The sequence below is a fragment of the Penicillium robsamsonii genome (assembly GCF_028829455.1).
Source record: "Penicillium robsamsonii strain IBT 29466 chromosome Unknown utg000001l_segment0_segment0, whole genome shotgun sequence".
NCBI lineage: Eukaryota > Fungi > Ascomycota > Eurotiomycetes > Eurotiales > Aspergillaceae > Penicillium > Penicillium robsamsonii.
This window is the reverse complement of record NW_026643219.1, coordinates 5118488-5137664: the sequence shown is the minus strand read 5'-3', so window position 1 is coordinate 5137664 and position 19177 is coordinate 5118488. Positions and strand designations below refer to the sequence as shown.

Below are 19177 nucleotides of genomic sequence, written 5' to 3'. Positions count from 1 at the left end.
ACAACTTGTAGCGGAGTGAGTGCCAGGAGTCTCGACAGAGGACAATTATGATCGTCGTTTGGCCCCCAACCTAAGTGCTTGGCATGCATGGTTTAATGGGCGCAATACTGAACCTGATTGATCATCATTTGATATAGAACACACAGTGCGCTCTGACGGGCGTGCTACCTAGTATGACTCGTAGTTAAAAGTACTAATTTGCGAATTCACAGGGATTATGTGGGTATTGTCTTTAGTGTTGTAAGCTGGCGCAGTGGCTTTCCGTGTCGGCAAGGAGCGGGTTTCAAGCTATAAGGAGTGCACATGCTCAGTGTAGCGCTCATGTGCAGATTTAATGCACCTATTCTTCTTCATGCCGTGATATGGGGGAATCTATAATTGCATTAACATGTAGGCGTGTCGAATACCCTTGCTGCATTATGTGACGTTGAAACCACAGACGAGAGAAACGGATCAGTCACGGCAGTCCATGCTTAACATTCCCCATCGATGCATGTGTGTTGACTTGACGGTGCCCTTTTGCTGTACATTCAACTTGACGACGTTCACACTACTTACAGGAAAAATCCCATTTCACGGAAAGAAAAGGCCTAGGAATAGCGACGTTGGAAGGAGACTGTCTAGTGGACTCGTAAGATTCAAGCTGATTAAAGTGAAATGTCTCTACGTTAGTTATCGGCCAGCCATCTTGGGGAACATAGTGCGGAGAACGATGGAACCCGGAGAGGAACGAGGATTATCCACACAAATAATGCGCAAGGCAGATCTAGGCTGTCTTATCATTTATGCAAGTGGGTTTCCAGTTCGGAGCACGGAGTAAGCCCCGACATTGGCATTGGGGGGCTGGAACAACTCGACCTCAATATATTGTCACGAGTAAAAGTGTACTCCATACTCCATAAGAGACTTGAATATCACCCAAAGATCTGCAATCAAGACAGTGGGGCTGAGCGATAGCGTAGTGGGAATGAGTGAATCGAGCTGGACCCTAAATGCTCACATTAGACAGTTGTTATCGAGTAGGATAATGGTGTCCAGATATTAATCTGTCGTACTCCGTACCACTTATCTAGAGCGAGTACGGAGTAGTGTCTTGGCTGCTAAAGTGGGAGTAGCAGAGGGCAATTAGACGACGCGCGGATGTGGGGGCCGGAGCGATCAGCGACGAGTGAGAGGACGGAGCCATTGCTTAGGAGGTCTTGGCACGGGCAGGGTTGTAATCCGTCGGCAAGACGGAGTACTTTGGACACTGCTTTGGGAGTAATGAAATCATCATTTTGGATGAAAGGAACTGTCATTGGAACCATGTCCCTATGTCTCGTACCTGGACATTATTGCCAATGGCAAGTTATACCTTAGTACCTACATATGTATGTAGGTACAGTGGGACCAAACCGAAACTTACACTATATACGAGGGGCACGTGACATCCGCCAAATGGGACTTGGAACGTCATTGATCGTCTCTCAGACCCCTTAGAGAATGGGCCTTGCCCATTTTCATCCCATGGAACCATGATCGTCCCTTGACCCTGTCTTCCACCTCTTTTTCACTTTCTTCTTCTTCCTCTTCTTCTTATTCTCCAATCCCCTCCAAACCACCTGGGCATCTTTATACTCACTTTCAGCCTGCGACTGGCCCTTGATTGTGTCCTAGACCAAATTTTTGGATCCGCAATGCGGTAGAACCCGACACAATCTCACACAAAATATGATATTCAACGCGCGGGATGGGTCGGTTCCAGGGGTATCATGGGCCTGGAAAAAGGTGCTACGGTTTGGAGTCGCCTTCTTGTTTGTGATAGGATTTGTCGTTGTACTATGGCCCTCAGTCGACCCAGTGAAACTGCCGCTGGAGACAGCTGTCAACATGACCATCACCGTCAGCCCCGATGTCCCGTGCGATCTCGATCACGATAAATTGGCAGCCCTGAAAGTTCTCAGAGTCGCCCAATATACCCGTCGCGAAATCGTACTCGATATGACGGACGAGCCAGTGCCCTACACGCAATGGCTTGACGAGCCGTTCTTGCAAGTGCCAAAGGGCACTGAGGGAGCGGTGGACGGCTGCTCAATTCCCGCCCCGGTGTCCTTGCGCGTCCCCCAGCCGCCGAAATTGGCGGACGCGTCACACATCGATTTCGGAGTCGCAACCAGTGTCGAGAGACTGAATGAGTCCCTGGATGCATTCGCTCACTGGGCTGGATACTCGCGCACTCGCATCTTCGCACTGATCGAACCGGATCAGTCGGAAAACGGAATCCGAGATGTCAAGGCCAAGGCCGACGGTCTTGGGATCAACCTCTACATCACAGAGTCGGACGATAACTACCTCAACCGATACTTCGCGCTTATCCCTCTTTTAAAACAAAACGCTCGGGACTCAACCCAATGGGGCTGTATCATCGACGACGACACATTCTTCCTGTCGATGCCCAGGCTGGTGAATGCGCTCGCTGAATACGACCACACCACCTCCATGTATATTGGCGGATTGTCAGAGTCTATCCCGCAGATTGCGGCATTTGGGATGATTGGATTCGGAGGCGCGGGCGTCTTCTTGTCGAAACCCCTCTTGACGGAACTGACCGACGTATACGATCAGTGCTCTACGATGGATTTCACAGGCGATCGCCGCATTGCCATCTGCGTCTATCGCTACACCAAGACCCGGCTAACGGTGGACCACCGTCTGCGGCAGTTGGACCTGATGCGCGATGCCTCTGGATTCTTCGAGTCCGGCCGCGAGCCCTCGCTCACAGTGCACCACTGGAGGTCCTGGTTCCTCGCCGACATGCCTAAGCTCGCGGTGGTCGCTGAGCTATGCGGCGACAGCTGCCTCCTCCGCAAATGGCACTTCGGCGACGGCTGGATCTTGACGAACGGCTTCTCGGTCATCAAGTATCACGTTGACCCAGACAAGGACGACATGTCCATGGAGCAAACCTGGGATTCGCACAATGGTGCCAATGATGAATCTTATCTGCACGAATTGGGTCCTCTCCGCCGCAAGGACGAGGGCAAGAAGAGCTTCCTGTTGGTGGATGCCGTCCACGAGCCGAACGACCGTATCACTCAGTGGTATGTTATGCGCGATGAGAAGGATGGTGATCAAATCCTGGAGCTGTCATGGCGCTTAAAGTAAATATTTTTGGTTTTGTCTGGTACATGTACGGATTGTGTATGGGCTCCTTTATATGGTCTCCGGGCCCCGGCGGTCTGCTGGATCAAGAAACCCACATTCAGGCGCATGGGGAAAGGAATGCCACTTTGCATGGAGTTTCGCTTCGTTGTTTATAGATGATAGATACACCTTCTGTCTACTTTAATGAGTTGAATAATGTGATATGGAAGTTTCGGATTACCTCGCGTTACTGCAAGATTGTAGCTGTTGAAGATATAGTTCCGATGAAGGCACCCGTAGACGGCTTGGTCTTGACCAGCTGCTCTAGCACAGACGCAGACAGTTTTAGGTTCGGATATTCGGGTAGCGGTTTCATCATGTGCACTCGTAATCTGCTCGAGCATTTCCAATATAGGAATAAGCACAGATTTCTGCAAAGCAATATAGATGACGGTGATGGATATGGGAAACAGGGGCGTAGGACCCGCCTTGCTTATCATGGCATAAGCAAGGCCAAAAGCCCTGGCCATAGCTCACCGATAACCATCATGTCGTACCATGGAACCAATGAATATGCCCCCTGCATGTTCCCAGGTGGATACAATGACTACCCATGGTATTTCGTAAGCGTACAGGTGTCAAACATATGTATCGGAAAATGCCTGACACTCGAGACCTTTCCGTTTTAGTGCTCACCTCTTGCCGCCTTTTGATCACTGAGTGGAACTGAGCATGTCCCTGAGTAGTTAACTAACTAGTTAATACCCTGATCCACTCACTGATCATCATCTGAGCGTCAATCAATGAGATCCTCCCCGTTGTTGGATCACTGAACGACCCTTCCCTTGTGAGAAAAATAAGTTCCCACGCCATTTAGAATGTTAGCTCTCCTCGGATCTAGCATGAACGATTATGGCGAGACAGGTCTTGCCGATGCATCTGAGCTAGCTCCGCACACCAAAAAGAAAAACCGTTGAACCCACCATCATTCCTCGATCTGAGGGTTGTACGAGAATGCTTACAGTTCATTATGGAATCCCATGATGAACCCTAAATGGCGGAAACCCCCCTATTTCAATGGTAGATAAGATAGTACAATAACCTCACTGTGATAAAAGTGCTCTGTCCAGAATTCCTTATCATGTGGCGGACTCCTGGTCTTCTTTATATCACAGTCTGTCATATGACGTGACGACATGGCATAAGAGTTGGGTATATTCGAATTTCCAGCTCATACTGTATATGCGTGGTTATTCACCATGACGAGGTCTAGATCGTGCCAGACTTATAACCCCACGTAGAAATCAGGCCGCTACTCCTGATGGGTTACATATGATCACAAAAACAATCATGACCTCCGATTATTACTGCAGCGGTGTATAAACTAGGCCCTAGGATCCTTAAGAGACGATAATGAGAGAGTTCACATGATTTTATCGGGCATTAGACACGGTCACGTGGTATTAGTGTGCCTTCCACCATTCCGTATCAAGTAATTTTATAGAATCAGCTTTTATTAGCTAACTGTCGGCCGAGGTAAAAACCCAGTGGGAAAAAACTCTATACAACGACAGAAAGCCCCAACCTCCGTTCTGCTATCGAACATGTTGGTTTCATAAGTTCAGATACCGCTCAAAACACGCTGGTCAATAGCACATATCTCATTAATTTTCATATAAGTTTCTCCGTTCGTTTTAAAAAGTTTCTCCGTTTTTCTCCGTTCGTTTTAAGATCATTTCGTATACCGATCAAACACTAGTAGGCTAGCAATTGAACGTAGTCCAGCCAGATTGACTTGTGCACTCCTGGTCGAATTGCTGGAGCTCCGTACTGTTATACGCAGTACAGTAGTCTTCAGATTTTTTCACACAGTAGCACATATCACTGTCAACGTCGTTACATATTTGTAATGTTCTTTCATAATCACCACTGACAGGTCCACCGGCCTTCTTGCACCTTTGACCGCCTAGGAAGGCGCAGGTAGCAGAGGAAAGGGGGACGTAGAGCAGCAAAAGAAGTAAAAGAGACTTCATATTAAGATAGTAGAAAATGAGGTATTAGATCACGCAGATAGGAAGATTTAACTCAAGTGGTGGTAATATAGTTAAGTGGTGGTAATTTATTTTGCTTGTTTACAATTTCACAAGCAATTGGGCGAGAAATATGTAGTTATTTATATTCCTCATTTGCCTAATAGAACGAGGAGTCGAATGAATCTTCAGTCTTAGTTGTGATCATCATGACATCTTTTTAAGGCCTAGAATAGATTGCAGTTCCAGTTGAGAACCTCACTAAATAACTCCAGCTCCACTCCTCATCACCCTCCATTCGGTTTAGGATCTGGAAGGTCCAAGGTAGGACCAAATGTAATCTTAGTGCTGATCACATTTGACGTCAAGCATTGTATGGTCTGACGTGTATTGCAGCTGATATCCTTAGGAAACTTCAGCATACTCAGGTAGAAATAGATAGTGGTCACAGTTTGACGTCAGGCATTTTATGGTCTGACGTGTATTGCAGCTGATGAGGAAAGTTCACTAGACCAAGGTAGAACTAGATGTAAGCTTGGTGCTGATCACAGTTTGACGTCAGGCATTTCATGGCCTGACGTGTGTTGCAGCTGATAAAGAAACTTCAGTAGACCAATGTAGGACTAGGTTTCTAGCTGGCCCTTCGAAATGCGTAGAAGATGTATTGGTGCCGTGCATTTCTCCATACACATTGCCTGGTAATTTCTCCTTAGAATCATTTCGCCGTAATCATTGACATAGTGCCTCATTGCGCCTAAAGATTATGATCAGAGCCGGGCCGCAGCACGGCCCTGTCGGCCCGGAACGTGAGCTTCTTACGTCCCATGGTATGCATAGACGCAGAGTCGTGATCCCCGGGATCTACATCAGGCCAAGCCTAAGCGGCTGCAAACGGGTGAGTACATCAGTGTTGCTCACTGATTGGACACTGGGCATCAGTCATTCTGCACGTGACTGAGCTGAGCATGATCACTGATCGAGTCCGTGCTGACATTTACTCAGTGAGCCTGAGCCTGAGCGCCCTCATAAAAGCGGCAGCAGATCAAATAAGAAAGCCCCACACGCCAGGGGAAATCCGGTACGTATTGGTACATGTGATCTCGCAGTATCAACCATCTCATACTGTTCCCTTTTCTACGAAAATATTGAGAATATATATATAGTATGTATATATAAAACCGGCTCCGCAGCCTTGGTCAAGATGTTAACTTAGCTAAACACCGTAGCTATTAATGTTAGAATAAAAACATCCAAAATACCATATAAATATGCCAGCTGAGAGCTACAAAATTGAGAAAGAAATAAACCCCCTCGCAGGGGCACACTTCAACTCCGCAAACACACGGGGTACTATCTGACTAGCATTTATTCGAGACAATAACGGCTGGTAGTAACATCCGAGTACGGCGTACGCCGTAGGGGTATACCGTTGACCCAGACAAGATCCTATGGAACCCCTGAAGATCGATCGGCATTCAATGCCGATCGAGATACAATATAACGGATATGAGACCAAGTGGAGTAAGCGGCAAGCGGCAAGCGGTAAGCAATAAGCAGTTAGGACCAGGGTTAATGCGGAGCAAGTTGATATTTGAGCGAGATGGAGACTGCGTACAGAGTATTGGTACATAGTAACCGATAGCCTGAATCAAGTTCCATCAAATCGAGCCAGATGCGCAATTTTGAATCGGAAGGCAGTCAAGACTAGAATAGGAGATGGGGAATTAAAGACGTGGTGTTTCAGTCTACATCGTATTACGGGGGAAGGGGGGGGCAGCCATGTGTATCGACACATGTGGACAGGCGTTCCGGGTCCCCAATGACCTTCCCCTTCAGACCATAAATGATATAACCTTCAAATATTTCTTTTATAATGAGGTGCCTCCCGGTGGAGCACGGAGCATGGTGCAACACAATGCTAGAGATTCTGCATTAGCTTCTACGCCACAAGTTTGGTACGGAGTAGATTTGGGCGTTACCAGGGATATTACGGAGTAGATTTTCTGCAGTCTCACGCAACAGGCTGAGACGAGCTAGTGTTGATTTATCGGGACTATTTACCTTGGTGTGATGACTTAGGCACATCAGTGGGCCAGTGCTCAATTTCCCCAGGAGAAAATGTGACATCAGAGTGGAATCGGCAAAAGAAGAGAAAGAAAAATGGGCCTTTTGGTCATAGCGTCAGCGGCTGTTCCTGGATTTTGTGGATATTTGTTTTCGTGGGTATATCTGCTTATATAAAATAGGGCGTGATCTTTCCGAGAGTATGCACAGAGTCACCTGGGGGGAAGAGAATTCCCGATTTGTCAGAAACAAAACTTACCCCTAAAACACACCAAAACTGACCTGTACAGGGACATGCTCCATTCCCAGGGGCCTACAGGACGAAGGATATGTTCTACTAATAGAAATATGGAGACTAGCGTGGACATGATACACCAAGACACGTCTCAGCCACAACCATGTGGGAATCGCCCCGTGTCGAGCTATCCAATGCGCGTCGGCCTGACCCGCCTAAGTTCGATTTTCTGTTTACTGGCGATATTGCGCAAAATCAAGGAAAAATAGGCAGCAAACTAAAATAAATGTTAGGTATTGGTTTATTAAATCCTCGCATCCTATTCGGCTTGACACGGATCTGCATACAAAGGTAGAAAGGAGATAAATCTCCGCAACTCTCCGCAGGAGCCGGGTTCACCAAACCTGGCAAATGCAGTATGCATGGGTGTCGTCACTTTCGTCACAATTGCCAGGGGGTGTGTGTTTAGCTTGGTGAGGGGCTGAGAACGGTAGGTGTGTGTGCGAGATAGAGAGAGAGAGGGTAGAGGCCAATGAAGAGGAATAACGAAAAGGCAGACAGAATGTGACTGGACAAGTCATCCTGGTGCCCAACTCTCCCCCCCCTTTTTTTATTGTGTTTTATTATAATTTGCCTCTAGGTATGCGTAATAGATACAGTTTTGGGCTCTGTTTTTTTTCTTTGTTTTTTTTCCTACATTAATCCCTCGATGTGAAAAGATATAGTGCACAGGCTCAGCGCTGATCTCCTGGTAAGGCTCCGAACCGTGCGCAGGATGGGGGGCCGCGCATGTCTTTTTTCCCCTTCTACAGCTTCCACGGATGTTCTAAGATCCTTCTGGTGGCCTTCTGGAAGGTCAGGAGAAGGCTTGGCAGAGTCATCCGTGCCGTCTTTGTGGCAGTAGAGTGGGTTCCCAGAGGCTGAAGCAAGCCAACCGGTGCCCTCTAGCGCCCCCAGAAGGGAAAAGGGGCGAACGAGATGGGTGTGTAATTACCGATGCACACCGGATGGACTCCACTACAGGATCGTCAAAGTCCAGGGTAAAGAGAGAGGGGAAACAGAAGGGTGAGGATAGCAAGTCGAAGTGAGTTCGTCCTACCAACAGTGTAACCGATATATGCTGCGTGAGATACTGAGATACGTACAAGGTTACCATGCGGAAACCTTCTAGAAGGTGAATCTCAATTTTACGATATATTCGGCTAACAATAGTCGGGATAGACTATCGAGGGTAATCTCCTTATAAAAATAAGTATATCACTCAATGTGTCACACCATGCGAAACCTGCATGTCATTGATCACCGAGGTCTCCCGTTTCTTTTCCTTTAAGGCTTTTTCCTTTTTGAATGTTTTTAATCGCAAAATCCGAAAGGGACCATACCAGGCATTTCCTTTTTAGCTTCAGGGGTCGTCCCCCCTTTCATACTGGGGCTTTACGCCTTTATACATTACAACATAGTTCCTATTTAGTCCGATCCCTCAATTTGGGTCTGGGGGAAATAAACCTCACACTATAGGCTATATCCAGAGTGAAATTTCAGGAGAGTTATAGGATAAATATGGAAATTCAGCTTTGGATCGGCCTTTCGTATCCATTTCGGGGAGGGCACGTTGTGGATCCTTCTGGCGGCCAGGTTTCCTTCTAGCGGGCTTCGCTGGGTCTGGGAGAACTAGCCTACTAGAAAGGGAATTAAGTTTAAAGGTCTTGAATGTATTAGATAGACCTTGGGACTATATACGGAATATAGAAGGGCATAGAGTGAAATTACATAGAATACATAGAATACTCAAAAAAAAAAAATAAATAAAAAAATGATGTACAGAGATGCAGACAGTGGCACCTACCACACCTAAATCACCTATAATAACATAATTCCTATTTCTCCCCCCTTTCTCTACTTTTTAACCCTTCGCCTTTCCTTTCTTTTATATTAATATCTCTTTGTCTACATTTCCCCCCACTTCCGGTCTGCGCGAATTTCTACCGTTCCCTCGATCTTTCCTCGTTCCTCGACTCTTCCCCGTTGAAACCTTGAGCATCCAAAAGGTGTGTTTTCGCTCTCCTTGCATTCACCGCGATTTCCCTATGACGCATCTCGCCTGTTCCGCCTTTGGCTGCCCAACCCTGCGCTGTAGCTTGGGTTTCGTGAACACGGACAATTTCCCCATGCTGGTCTCGTCTTTTTCAACTGTGACTGGTTTCCCTCACCGAGGATCGCGCATAAGATACAAGATCAGCTTACGGCCAAGCGCTTGTGGAAATAAATCGGAATCGCAACTATCGTGATATTTCGTGCTGACCATCGACTTTTTTTTTCATCGTACTAGGAACCTGAACAGGGACCTATCTTTCCGCCAACAAACGATCACGCGTTCCGCCTTTAGCCGACCACAACATTATTCTCTGGAGCTTGGCTCTTTTTTGGCAGAAAAGCCCGTCGTTCGATACTCTTACGCAACCTTGCATTCCACTGCAGAAAAGTGGAGAATTTACCCCGTTCCATTCTTCGCTGAGGGACTGTCCAAGACAGCGCGTGTAATACCGGTTCACCCAGGGTGAGTTTCTGGCTTCCCAGCTCGCGGAATTTTTGCATTCGAGCACCTGCCGTACAGAAAATTCGTTCTAACTATATCCTGACTTGGCAGAACTTGCTATTTCGTGACCAGAATCTCCATCCCGGCCGCCACACCCTCCATATCAACCAGTCCTTTACGCGTAAGGACTTCGAATCCAACAGCCATCGAACATCGTGGGAATACTGGTCGGAAGGTCTGCCGAAGGACGTCTTCGAAAGCAGTCCTTGACCGCAGTCCCTTGGCTACTTGCTGGGTCGGGTCATGGACTTCCCAACCATCCTGAACAGGAAAAACTCCGCCGCCGCCGCCGCCGCCGCCGTCGAAGCGCAGTTACAACAACAACAGTACTTCCAACAGAGCACACAGTTACACACCGGAGCTTCGCCCACCATGAAGAGCGAATCAGGTGGCTCGGACAATCCTGTCAACGCCTACCCTCCTCACGGTCCCCCGCCCATACAGATGGATGCCGGACTTGCCGATTCCTTCTATTATGCACAGCCCACGGGCTCAGCCTCTCGAAACATGGCCTATGCTCCTCCAGGATACGCTGGCGATCCCCAGATGCAGCAGGAACCCGTCCCACAAGGAAGAGCAGGAATTGAACCGCCACCAAAGACTTTCCACTGCTCAACCTGCAACAAGGGCTTCGCACGGCGCAGCGATCTTGCTCGACATGGTATGTATTCTCCAGAAATCTAGGAGATGCGGTTGCTGACAATTTATTAGAGCGTATTCATACCGGAGTCCGACCCCACGCTTGCGAGTGGCCAGGGTGTGGAAAACAGTTCATTCAACGCTCGGCTTTGACAGTACACTCCCGTGTACACACTGGAGAGAAGCCTCATATGTGTGAGAGATGTGGCAAGGTGTGTATCTTTTCCTCTTTCTTTTCCGGCTAGATCTCTAACATCATTTCAGCCTTTTAGCGACTCATCTTCACTGGCCAGACATCGCCGTATTCACTCCGGAAAGCGACCCTACAAATGCCCGTACGCCAACTGCCAGAAGACCTTCACGCGCCGTACGACATTGACACGGCACCAAAATCACCACACTGGGACCATCGAAGAAGCTGCGGCTGAAACCGAGGCCCAGTTGCGGCAAAACAAGGATCATGGACGTCCTGGCGAAGGAATGTTTTCCGAGCACGCTTCCATCCATTCTACACCGTCACCCGCGCAACACCCATCCATGTCACCTGGCGGTGAGCTTCCGCCGCTGAACATGCACCGCTCTGCTGGCGACTACTACATGGGCACCGGTCCTATCCCGCCTCATGTGCGTGGGGATTTCCCCCAAGGCAGCCCTCGGGCTTCCCCGACGGCGACCTCCCCCTCGCTGTCGAGCTACGGTAGTGCGCCCCACGCCCGGCCATCTATGACCTCGCATCCCTACGCTCCGCCCCAACCTCTTGAGCCCCCGGCCAACAGTGATCACCGCCCCAACAGCGTGAACGGCAGTCCGCACATGGCTAGTCTAGGATGGGCCTCGCCGTCTCATGGTAGCATGCCATCGCCTGGATCGGCCAACGACTTCACTTACCCTGAACCCACTGGCCCCTCGTACCCGACATCGATGCCGCCGCACATGTACTTCCCCAACTCTACCATTCGTCGACCCACCAGCACCGAGCCAGAGAACTACGAAATGAAGCCCCGAGGTGACCACTCATGGTCCACTGCTGTCTGATGCGATTCACAATACAAGTGTCTCGCAACAGCTTGAATTTTTCCATTGTTTCCTTTGTTTAATAACTTCATTGCATAAGCCCCTTGATTCCCACGAGAGAATACATCTATATGCCTCTCGATTGATTTCTTATTTCCTTTGTTTTTCATGCATTTTCTTATCTGTTTGTACTATATTGATGGGAAACCAGTGCACTGGAAGGAGTCGGACGGTCTGATCGTGTTTCCAAATCTGCGATTTATTGTTTTGTTTCAAGATGTTGTCTCTGCACCTTTTCTTTTGTTAAATGCTTGCGGATGACATTACCGAGACACGATCAGATGAGGAACTGCATCCATAGGAATAGATAGATGGTTGGACTAGGAATTGTCTTTGGTATGGATGGGTGCGGGAATGGATCTGGGTTTGTTTTAGGGAGACTCCTGATGCTGGTGTCTGGTTGGGATTTAGTTTTAGTTATGCTTCTTTCTATTGTTTCCTTTTCTTATTGTCTCATACATCTAATTATTGTATTGCTTTTTTTTTGGTTCTACTTTCTTAACTATCGTTTACGGTGTGCTTTGCTTTTCTTGCTGCTTGCTCCTCGACGAATACCATCTTTCAAATGAGGTCGTCGTTCACCGGCGTTGGTATTTTTGTATAATAGAACGATGATAGTAGACAGTCATTGAACTCGCATTTCGTCTTAGATCGCACGACCATTTCTCTCCGAGCTTGCAACCGCCACGCCACGCCAGTGGGTTAAGACGCTTCCTAATTATGTGATGACGAGGAGGAACTTGAATCAGATGGAGCTGTGCTCCACAACCTGGGCAATCTAAGACTAGTTTCGCCAGATGGAATGTGGATAGTTAAGACTATGCCCTGACGTAATACATAAAGGTGCCTAGCATTACCTTAGGACTTAGTATATTGGGCCTCACAATGTTTGGCAAATTATATACTTGGCCATAGTGAAGCTTCCTCGCCTGGCAGAGTGTACTTCCAGATCAAGGACTAGTTAAACATAAGCCCGAGGTTATGATGATCATCTTCTTCTTCTGTACATGAGGCGTGACAGGTGTGCCAATGAGAGCTCGTTTATTCCCGCCGGGATTGGAAGAAATGGCTGCGCCAAACTCTTGCTCTCAGCGCGAAAGGAGAGTCAAAACTCTCTGGGTAAACCCCTCTCGTGTCGCCCACTTTGCTCGACGAATCATCACATAGCGCGCTCAGACTAAATGCAAGACAACGCTTTGGCATTAGCGCAAGCACTCTTATGGGTGGCCACGATTCACCTCATCCTTTGCTTGTGTGAGGAGTCAGGCTCGCTACCATCCACTAATAATTAATATACTGATTTAATACTGGCGTGCATCGTGCGGGCTCTTTTGAAAGGCCCTCTTGTCCAACGCTAATCAGCGCCTTGGGAGTCAAATCATTCACTGTTATATACTAGGCATGTGACCAGTTATATTTGGTCAAAAGACAACATGGAGCGCAGAAAGCCGGCACGTAAAGTCTCATCCTATCACCTGTCCAAGGACTATTCTACTAACAACTGGAACCGGTGTCTTGACAGTCACGCCCGAAAGTTACACCAGAGCAATTATCTCGCTTTTTAAGGAGATTCTAGAGCACGTCTGTCTTTCCGGGCAATGATTACCTCGACATCAAAGAATGGATGATATAAGACCGTAGGATCTTCAAATCGGCGAAACTAGAAGATGCATCCCGTTTTGCCTCCACCTTTGCCTCCAAGTCCAAACGGCCTCACGATTTAGTTGTGGTATACAGCAGTGACATCAATATAGCCAAGAGCAACACGAAGACCTTCACACTGATACTTCTGTTCCGGCAGAAGGCGCGGGACAGATGGTTTTCATTCGGGGCTACATATCACCAGTGATCTTGTTATTTCAACCTTTGCAACATAAGAATGTTAATACGTATATCAGCATACCTAGGTATTGCACTATGACAACGGTTGTATACTAAGTACTATTAGAAAGGGCGAATGAGACGGGCCCGCGAGGCGTTGCACGTGCAAGCGCAAAGGCAAAATTATATGCAAGTGGAGGTAAAGCGATACGAGGGTTTAAAAAGAAACTGTAATCTATTCGCCCCGGAGGCTTACGCTATTTTTTGTCGCTTTATGATAACATGAAGCTCCGTTACGTATATGAATCCTGTAGGTCAGGTTCTAGCCGTCGGCCATAGGAGCCAAACACCCGAAGAAACTAAATGAAATAGCCCAAGACATCTCTCACGGGTAATAAGTGAATCATATGGATTAGATATAATCTAAATGGCTGGCCATCGGCTATGCCTAAGCCATCAAAGGAGCCAGAGCTACCCCAGCCCAGATCATCTGACAACAGGTCATATGTTGGAAGATGACCTGCTTGTGCAGCGATTTACCCTCACGTTCTGAGGATACATCAGCTGTGGCCAGCGGTATCTGACCCCTCGGAGGCGACCAAATTGCTTTTCGCAAAGTCACTGACCGATGCAGCATGGTGAGCATACGAGTTTCAGGCATTTCCCCTATATAGTCTAACATTACCTGGTATCAAAAAGAGCGTGAACGAACAAAGTAATTGGATGGCTTCTTTGAAACTGCTCGCAGTATCTGCGAGTCCTCAGCACATCCATGCCATGGATGCTTGCGATTTTGAGACAAGCCGCATTAACAAGGAGCTTTCTTTCGATCTAGTTTCCAAAACCTGTAAAGATCTGGGAACTGCGGATGGCAGATTATACATCGCCGACGCAGAGCGAGGAATCTCACGAATACAGGATAGACGGTGCAAGGAAGGGGAAGCCGATCTCAATAAGGCCCTGTGGATACGCAAAGCTCTCGGCAACTACATTTCGCGGTGAGTCCAATCCGAGCTGTGGTTTTGCTTGCGCAGGGCAAGCTTGGATAATGCAACACATTTCTTTTGGATAGCCTGGCCAGCAGAGAAAAGACTTTGGGAAAGAATGATAGAGACCCTGTGCGGACTGGACTGATTCTTTATGTACTTGGCAGCCTCCATGCAGCTTTAAATCAGCGGGAGGAGAGCTTCAGATATGACCGTAGAGTTTGGCACTACATGCGCGAGACGGTCGTTGAGAGGGACGTTTACACTGCAAACATCACCCATAAGATGGCAAACGCGGATATGAACTGTACTGTTCTAAGATCAGGAGACACTAATCTGTACAGCCAGCTTACCAAAGTCAATATTGGAGTCAAGGCATGGGCGGTCTTCCAGGTCTTCCACTTCGAGTTCAGTTGTATTCAAAGCCATTGTCATGTTTATTTCATGGTCGATATACTCCATGAGAACAAAAGGGCCCAAGCTAAGTGACATCACCCATCTAGTACATTTAGAAAACCGAGATAGAAGTATGGTTATGGATATAATGTATCGCTGCGACTTCGTTGCGATCTTGTTCTTTGGGGAATATTGTCGCTTCAAGCTTGGGGCACCAGAAGGTTGCAGAGTCGCCATCCTACAATTTCATGCGTATGGCAGGGTTTGGGGTCCATCGCGCCAACCGTGTTTTTCGCCGGCAGAAGATTAACGAGCTGTCATGAATCAACATCTATACATACATGTAGCTCTTAAAGGTATAGAAACTTGTATCAAAGGTGTCCTACTGACAATATTAGAGGAGAGTTAAGCGGTTATATCCGAAAAGACCCTAGAAAAGACCTTAAACAAGATGATAACACAGTGGGTTCTATGGTAGCGCTAGACTTTCTCTACAGCAACTCTTCTTTACATGTGCTTTACCATGAAATTGCTGATGGCTCGTATAGTGCTTTCTTCGGCGAAGATTCCTTCCACCCATTTAGCTGTGATGTCTTCACTTCCCATGTAACATAGTCAATTGCATGCTGGTCTCATTTTCTGGATGTTTTACAGTTCAAAACTATATGGTTGTAGTATGGGAAAGATGAAGACATAAGGTAGGATATTTCGTTCTAAGATCTGGTAGGATTGACTCATTCTGCTAGGAATGCTTTGAAGAACAATGCCGATGATAAAGAAGTCATTGTCCTATAGCGACTTACCGACTCACACATCACACACATCCTGGGAATCTAACCACTCAAAATCTCCCGCTAGATTGCGACCGAGTAAGGAGTTGGAATTTGTGTTTGATTGACACCGGTAAGTGGCATATAGTGAAGAATTCGGGCTGTTTATTCACTCTCTACTAGGACTATTTTTAGGCCTGCTGTCATCCACTAAAAGCTAATAGCTCGTGAGGTCATTAATGTGACTTAGATTCATCGTCTATTAATGATCTCAGATGACGAGAAGCTATAGAACGATCAATTCGAAACAATGATTTCACCAGTCGGCAAGTTTATCCAGCATCATATTGATCACATTGCTAATGTAAACCAACGGAAGCCAATAAAGCAAGATTTTGAATGATGGATGATGAATGATGTCTCACATAAAATCCAATTGAATCTCGACTTTACCGAGCCCCTCGTATTGGCCCTCGCATCCATGTGGCGTTAGGAGAATATTGACCATGGTTCGAGATGGAAATTCCGGGGTAGTCGCGAGTATATTTTGAGCATGAAACGTCACCACAAACGGTGTAGGTCATCTGGTCCTGTGTTTTCTCAAGAGTTGATGCTTTAGGAATTCGCTTGTCTTGGTATGCGATGTATATATAGCAACTCCACAAAACTCATTCTCGCAGCTTTACTGAATAACCTCTTTAACTAACCTACCACGCTAAATTCTCACGCAACCACGGCCTGAATATCTAGAAGATGCATATTTATCAAGCTTTTGTTCTTGTCCTCGCTCACCTCGCCCTGAGCGGTAAGTATTTGAAGCAACGCCTACATCAAAACCCAACCTACTAATAATGTCTTCCTCCAAAATAGAAGGCGCAGATTCTCCAGCAGGAGGATGTGGCAGTGCTCCAGCCTGTGTCCTCACTGAAACATGCACGACGGCAACTTTTGTCTCGCCCTCGACAACGACTATCACAACCTGTGTCCCAACACCCACCTGCGCGGGTGTCTACTGTAAGGATCGAGAGATGACATATAAAAACACAATTTATCCCATTCTAACTGAACTGATGCTAGCATCCTGTGAATTCGGCAACCCGAATAACCAATGCTGCTCGGGCTACTGCGCTGCTAACAAATGTCGATCGACGGATGATAATTGGCCATCTTGTAAAGAGGATAGTGGACCTTGCCTTGTCGACGAACACTGTTGTTATGGGAATGCTTGCATAAATGGCATATGTAGTCGGACTTGATGATACCGGGATCATGATATACAGAATGCCTACCGCAAATGTACTCGAAATCAACCAATTAGTTTGTATTGAATCAAGGCCAGAGAGTTTACTTTTGGGCTGCATGATCCTGTCGAGTGCGTGAATGCCTAACCGATGAATCAAACGCAATATATCCATGGATTTGTCTACAAAAGCATAAATACGTATGTACTCACAAAGCCAACAGTTGTTCAGCCCGTTCAGTAAATGCCTTCATAGCAGCTTTCCACAACTCCGGCCCAACACTAATCCTCGCAACACCCAGCGCCCGAATTTCCTTTACCCCAAGAAAGCCCTCCCTCAAATTCATCTTCACGTTAACCATACCTCCCAGGGCATCAACCAACCTCCGGACCTCCTCACTCGACACACCCCTCCCACTAGGCCCGCCCCAAACAAAAACCGTAGTAGCACCGGCGTCCAAAAACGCCCTCCCACGCTCAATGGCCTCTTCAATGGTCCCATTATCCGTCAGCAGCACGTCAGTCCTAGCATTGACCACAAAATCGGGAACCCCGGCGGCCTTTGCCGCCTGAACAACAGCCCCAACCCGCGCCGCAGCCTCATCTACCGACCGCAGCACGCCGGTGGCGTCCATATCTTCGATATTACAGCCCACAACGCCTAGCGCGATAACCTGGGAGATGGTATCTGCCAGTTCGGAGACATCACCGTACCCATCTTGTACATCGACGGTTAGTGGTTTGGCAGGGTTGGTAGCACGGACAGAGGCGGCGATGGCGGCTATCGCGGTCAGGTGTTGGATTTTTGTTAGGGCGTTGTCGTCAACACCGATCGTTGCAGCGATCGCATATGACCCTGTCGCGATGGCGGGCGCTGTTGGTAGTGAGGCGATTATAGAGGCTGTTGCGGCATCGTAGACGTTTGTTAGGATTAGGGGGTTGCCAGGTTGGTGGAGGGAGCGGAGGTGTTTGGCGATGTCGTTTTGGGTTGACATTTTTTTTCTTAAATTTTGTTTGGATATTTGGGCTATTTGGGCTATTTGGGATTTCTCTTTTATTCTATATACTTAACATGTTAACTTGAACAAAGACGTCTTGAGTCACTGAATACGAGCGCTGAAGGGTTTCGGAGCCGAGAACATCTGCAGGCTCCGATCTACGCAGATCGTGGCAGACAATGGTATATTATTTCCCCTTGTCTCAGACTGGACTTGGAGAATAAGCCGAATGGCGCAAGGGATCCACGGTATTTTCCCCTCTTCGGCTTATGAAGAATTACACAAATTGAGTAGACCATGCAGGTCATTACACTGCTTACGGGGGGATCAATGTAACTTCCATGTTCTTAGGCTTGCCACATCGGTGTGAGATTGTTGATTGGGGTCAAGATCGACTGGCTGGAATTGACTGGTTCGACACCCCAAATGGGGGCGAAACCGCAAAGGAACAGAAATAGAAAAAGAAAAAGAAAAGAAAAGGGCGTAATACAATAATATACCCCCCGGAGCCAGATGGCTTGCTCTCCATTGCTCCATTGGGATGCATGAATGGACCTTCCATGCAGCTGTGAAACCGAAGATCCAATAAGAGGGACTGAATTGCGTGAAGTGCGCGAACTGCGTGAATGAACTGTCCAGGTGGAATTTACCCTATACCCCGGAGATATCCTAGAGAAACCTCTCTGTTTCCAGGTGATTCATAATGGAAGCTCAATAAAAAAAAAAGCCAGAGACTAAAAAGTACTCAAAAGGGAGCCCGACAACGTGTGGTACGAGGAATTGGCGGCCTATCGAAAGGAGTAAAAGTCCGTAGTCCACTAGTCCGATGTAGGGCGAAACATTGGTAACACTGGGAACCTTCCGGGTTGGATATCCGGTGCATATGAACGAGGGGCAAAGCTGTTGCATTCCTTTGGTATCTGAGGTCAGGGTAGTCGGAGAGATGGATTGGAATGTATTCCCTCGTTTCAGATGTTCTTTTTATAATCCGGTCTTTTCTTAATACTCTACCGTTTAATATATCTCGAAGTCAAAACCCGACCACACCCGTAACTAGACTCGGGAAACGTTGGAGTTGTTTTCTCCTCACGGTATGGTAATGTATTTGTTTGAACAACGTCGGTTGTCGGCTGCGCTTAAGGTCCTTTTAATGTACATGTAAATTATAGGTATTAGGACTGGTACGGGGAACAAAGAAAAGAATC

At 47.4% G+C, this 19177-nt stretch overlaps 4 protein-coding genes across 4 annotated transcripts; 3 read left to right on the top strand and 1 right to left on the bottom strand.

Annotated features, from left to right (window-relative positions):
• Nucleotides 1-1710: 1710 nt before the first annotated feature.
• On the top strand, nucleotides 1711-3144 carry N7447_002014 (glycosyltransferase family 31 protein; the record flags this gene model as incomplete). The annotated part of the gene is made up of 1 exon (XM_057226290.1): nucleotides 1711-3144. The coding sequence occupies one exon, from the start codon at nucleotides 1711-1713 to the stop codon at nucleotides 3142-3144; it is 1434 nt and encodes a 477-aa protein (XP_057090306.1).
• Nucleotides 3145-10291: 7147 nt separating this feature from the next.
• Nucleotides 10292-11722, top strand: N7447_002013 (putative C2H2 finger domain protein; the record flags this gene model as incomplete). Its single annotated transcript, XM_057226289.1, has 3 exons — nucleotides 10292-10709; nucleotides 10760-10899; nucleotides 10952-11722. The coding sequence occupies 3 exons, from the start codon at nucleotides 10292-10294 to the stop codon at nucleotides 11720-11722; spliced, it is 1329 nt and encodes a 442-aa protein (XP_057090305.1).
• Nucleotides 11723-14359: 2637 nt separating this feature from the next.
• On the top strand, nucleotides 14360-15057 carry N7447_002012 (uncharacterized protein; the record flags this gene model as incomplete). Its single annotated transcript, XM_057226288.1, has 2 exons — nucleotides 14360-14580; nucleotides 14655-15057. The coding sequence occupies 2 exons, from the start codon at nucleotides 14360-14362 to the stop codon at nucleotides 15055-15057; spliced, it is 624 nt and encodes a 207-aa protein (XP_057090304.1).
• Nucleotides 15058-17183: 2126 nt separating this feature from the next.
• N7447_002011 (isocitrate lyase/PEP mutase family protein) lies at nucleotides 17184-17969 on the bottom strand (the record flags this gene model as incomplete). The annotated part of the gene is made up of 1 exon (XM_057226287.1): nucleotides 17184-17969. The coding sequence occupies one exon, from the start codon at nucleotides 17967-17969 to the stop codon at nucleotides 17184-17186; it is 786 nt and encodes a 261-aa protein (XP_057090303.1).
• Nucleotides 17970-19177: the final 1208 nt, after the last annotated feature.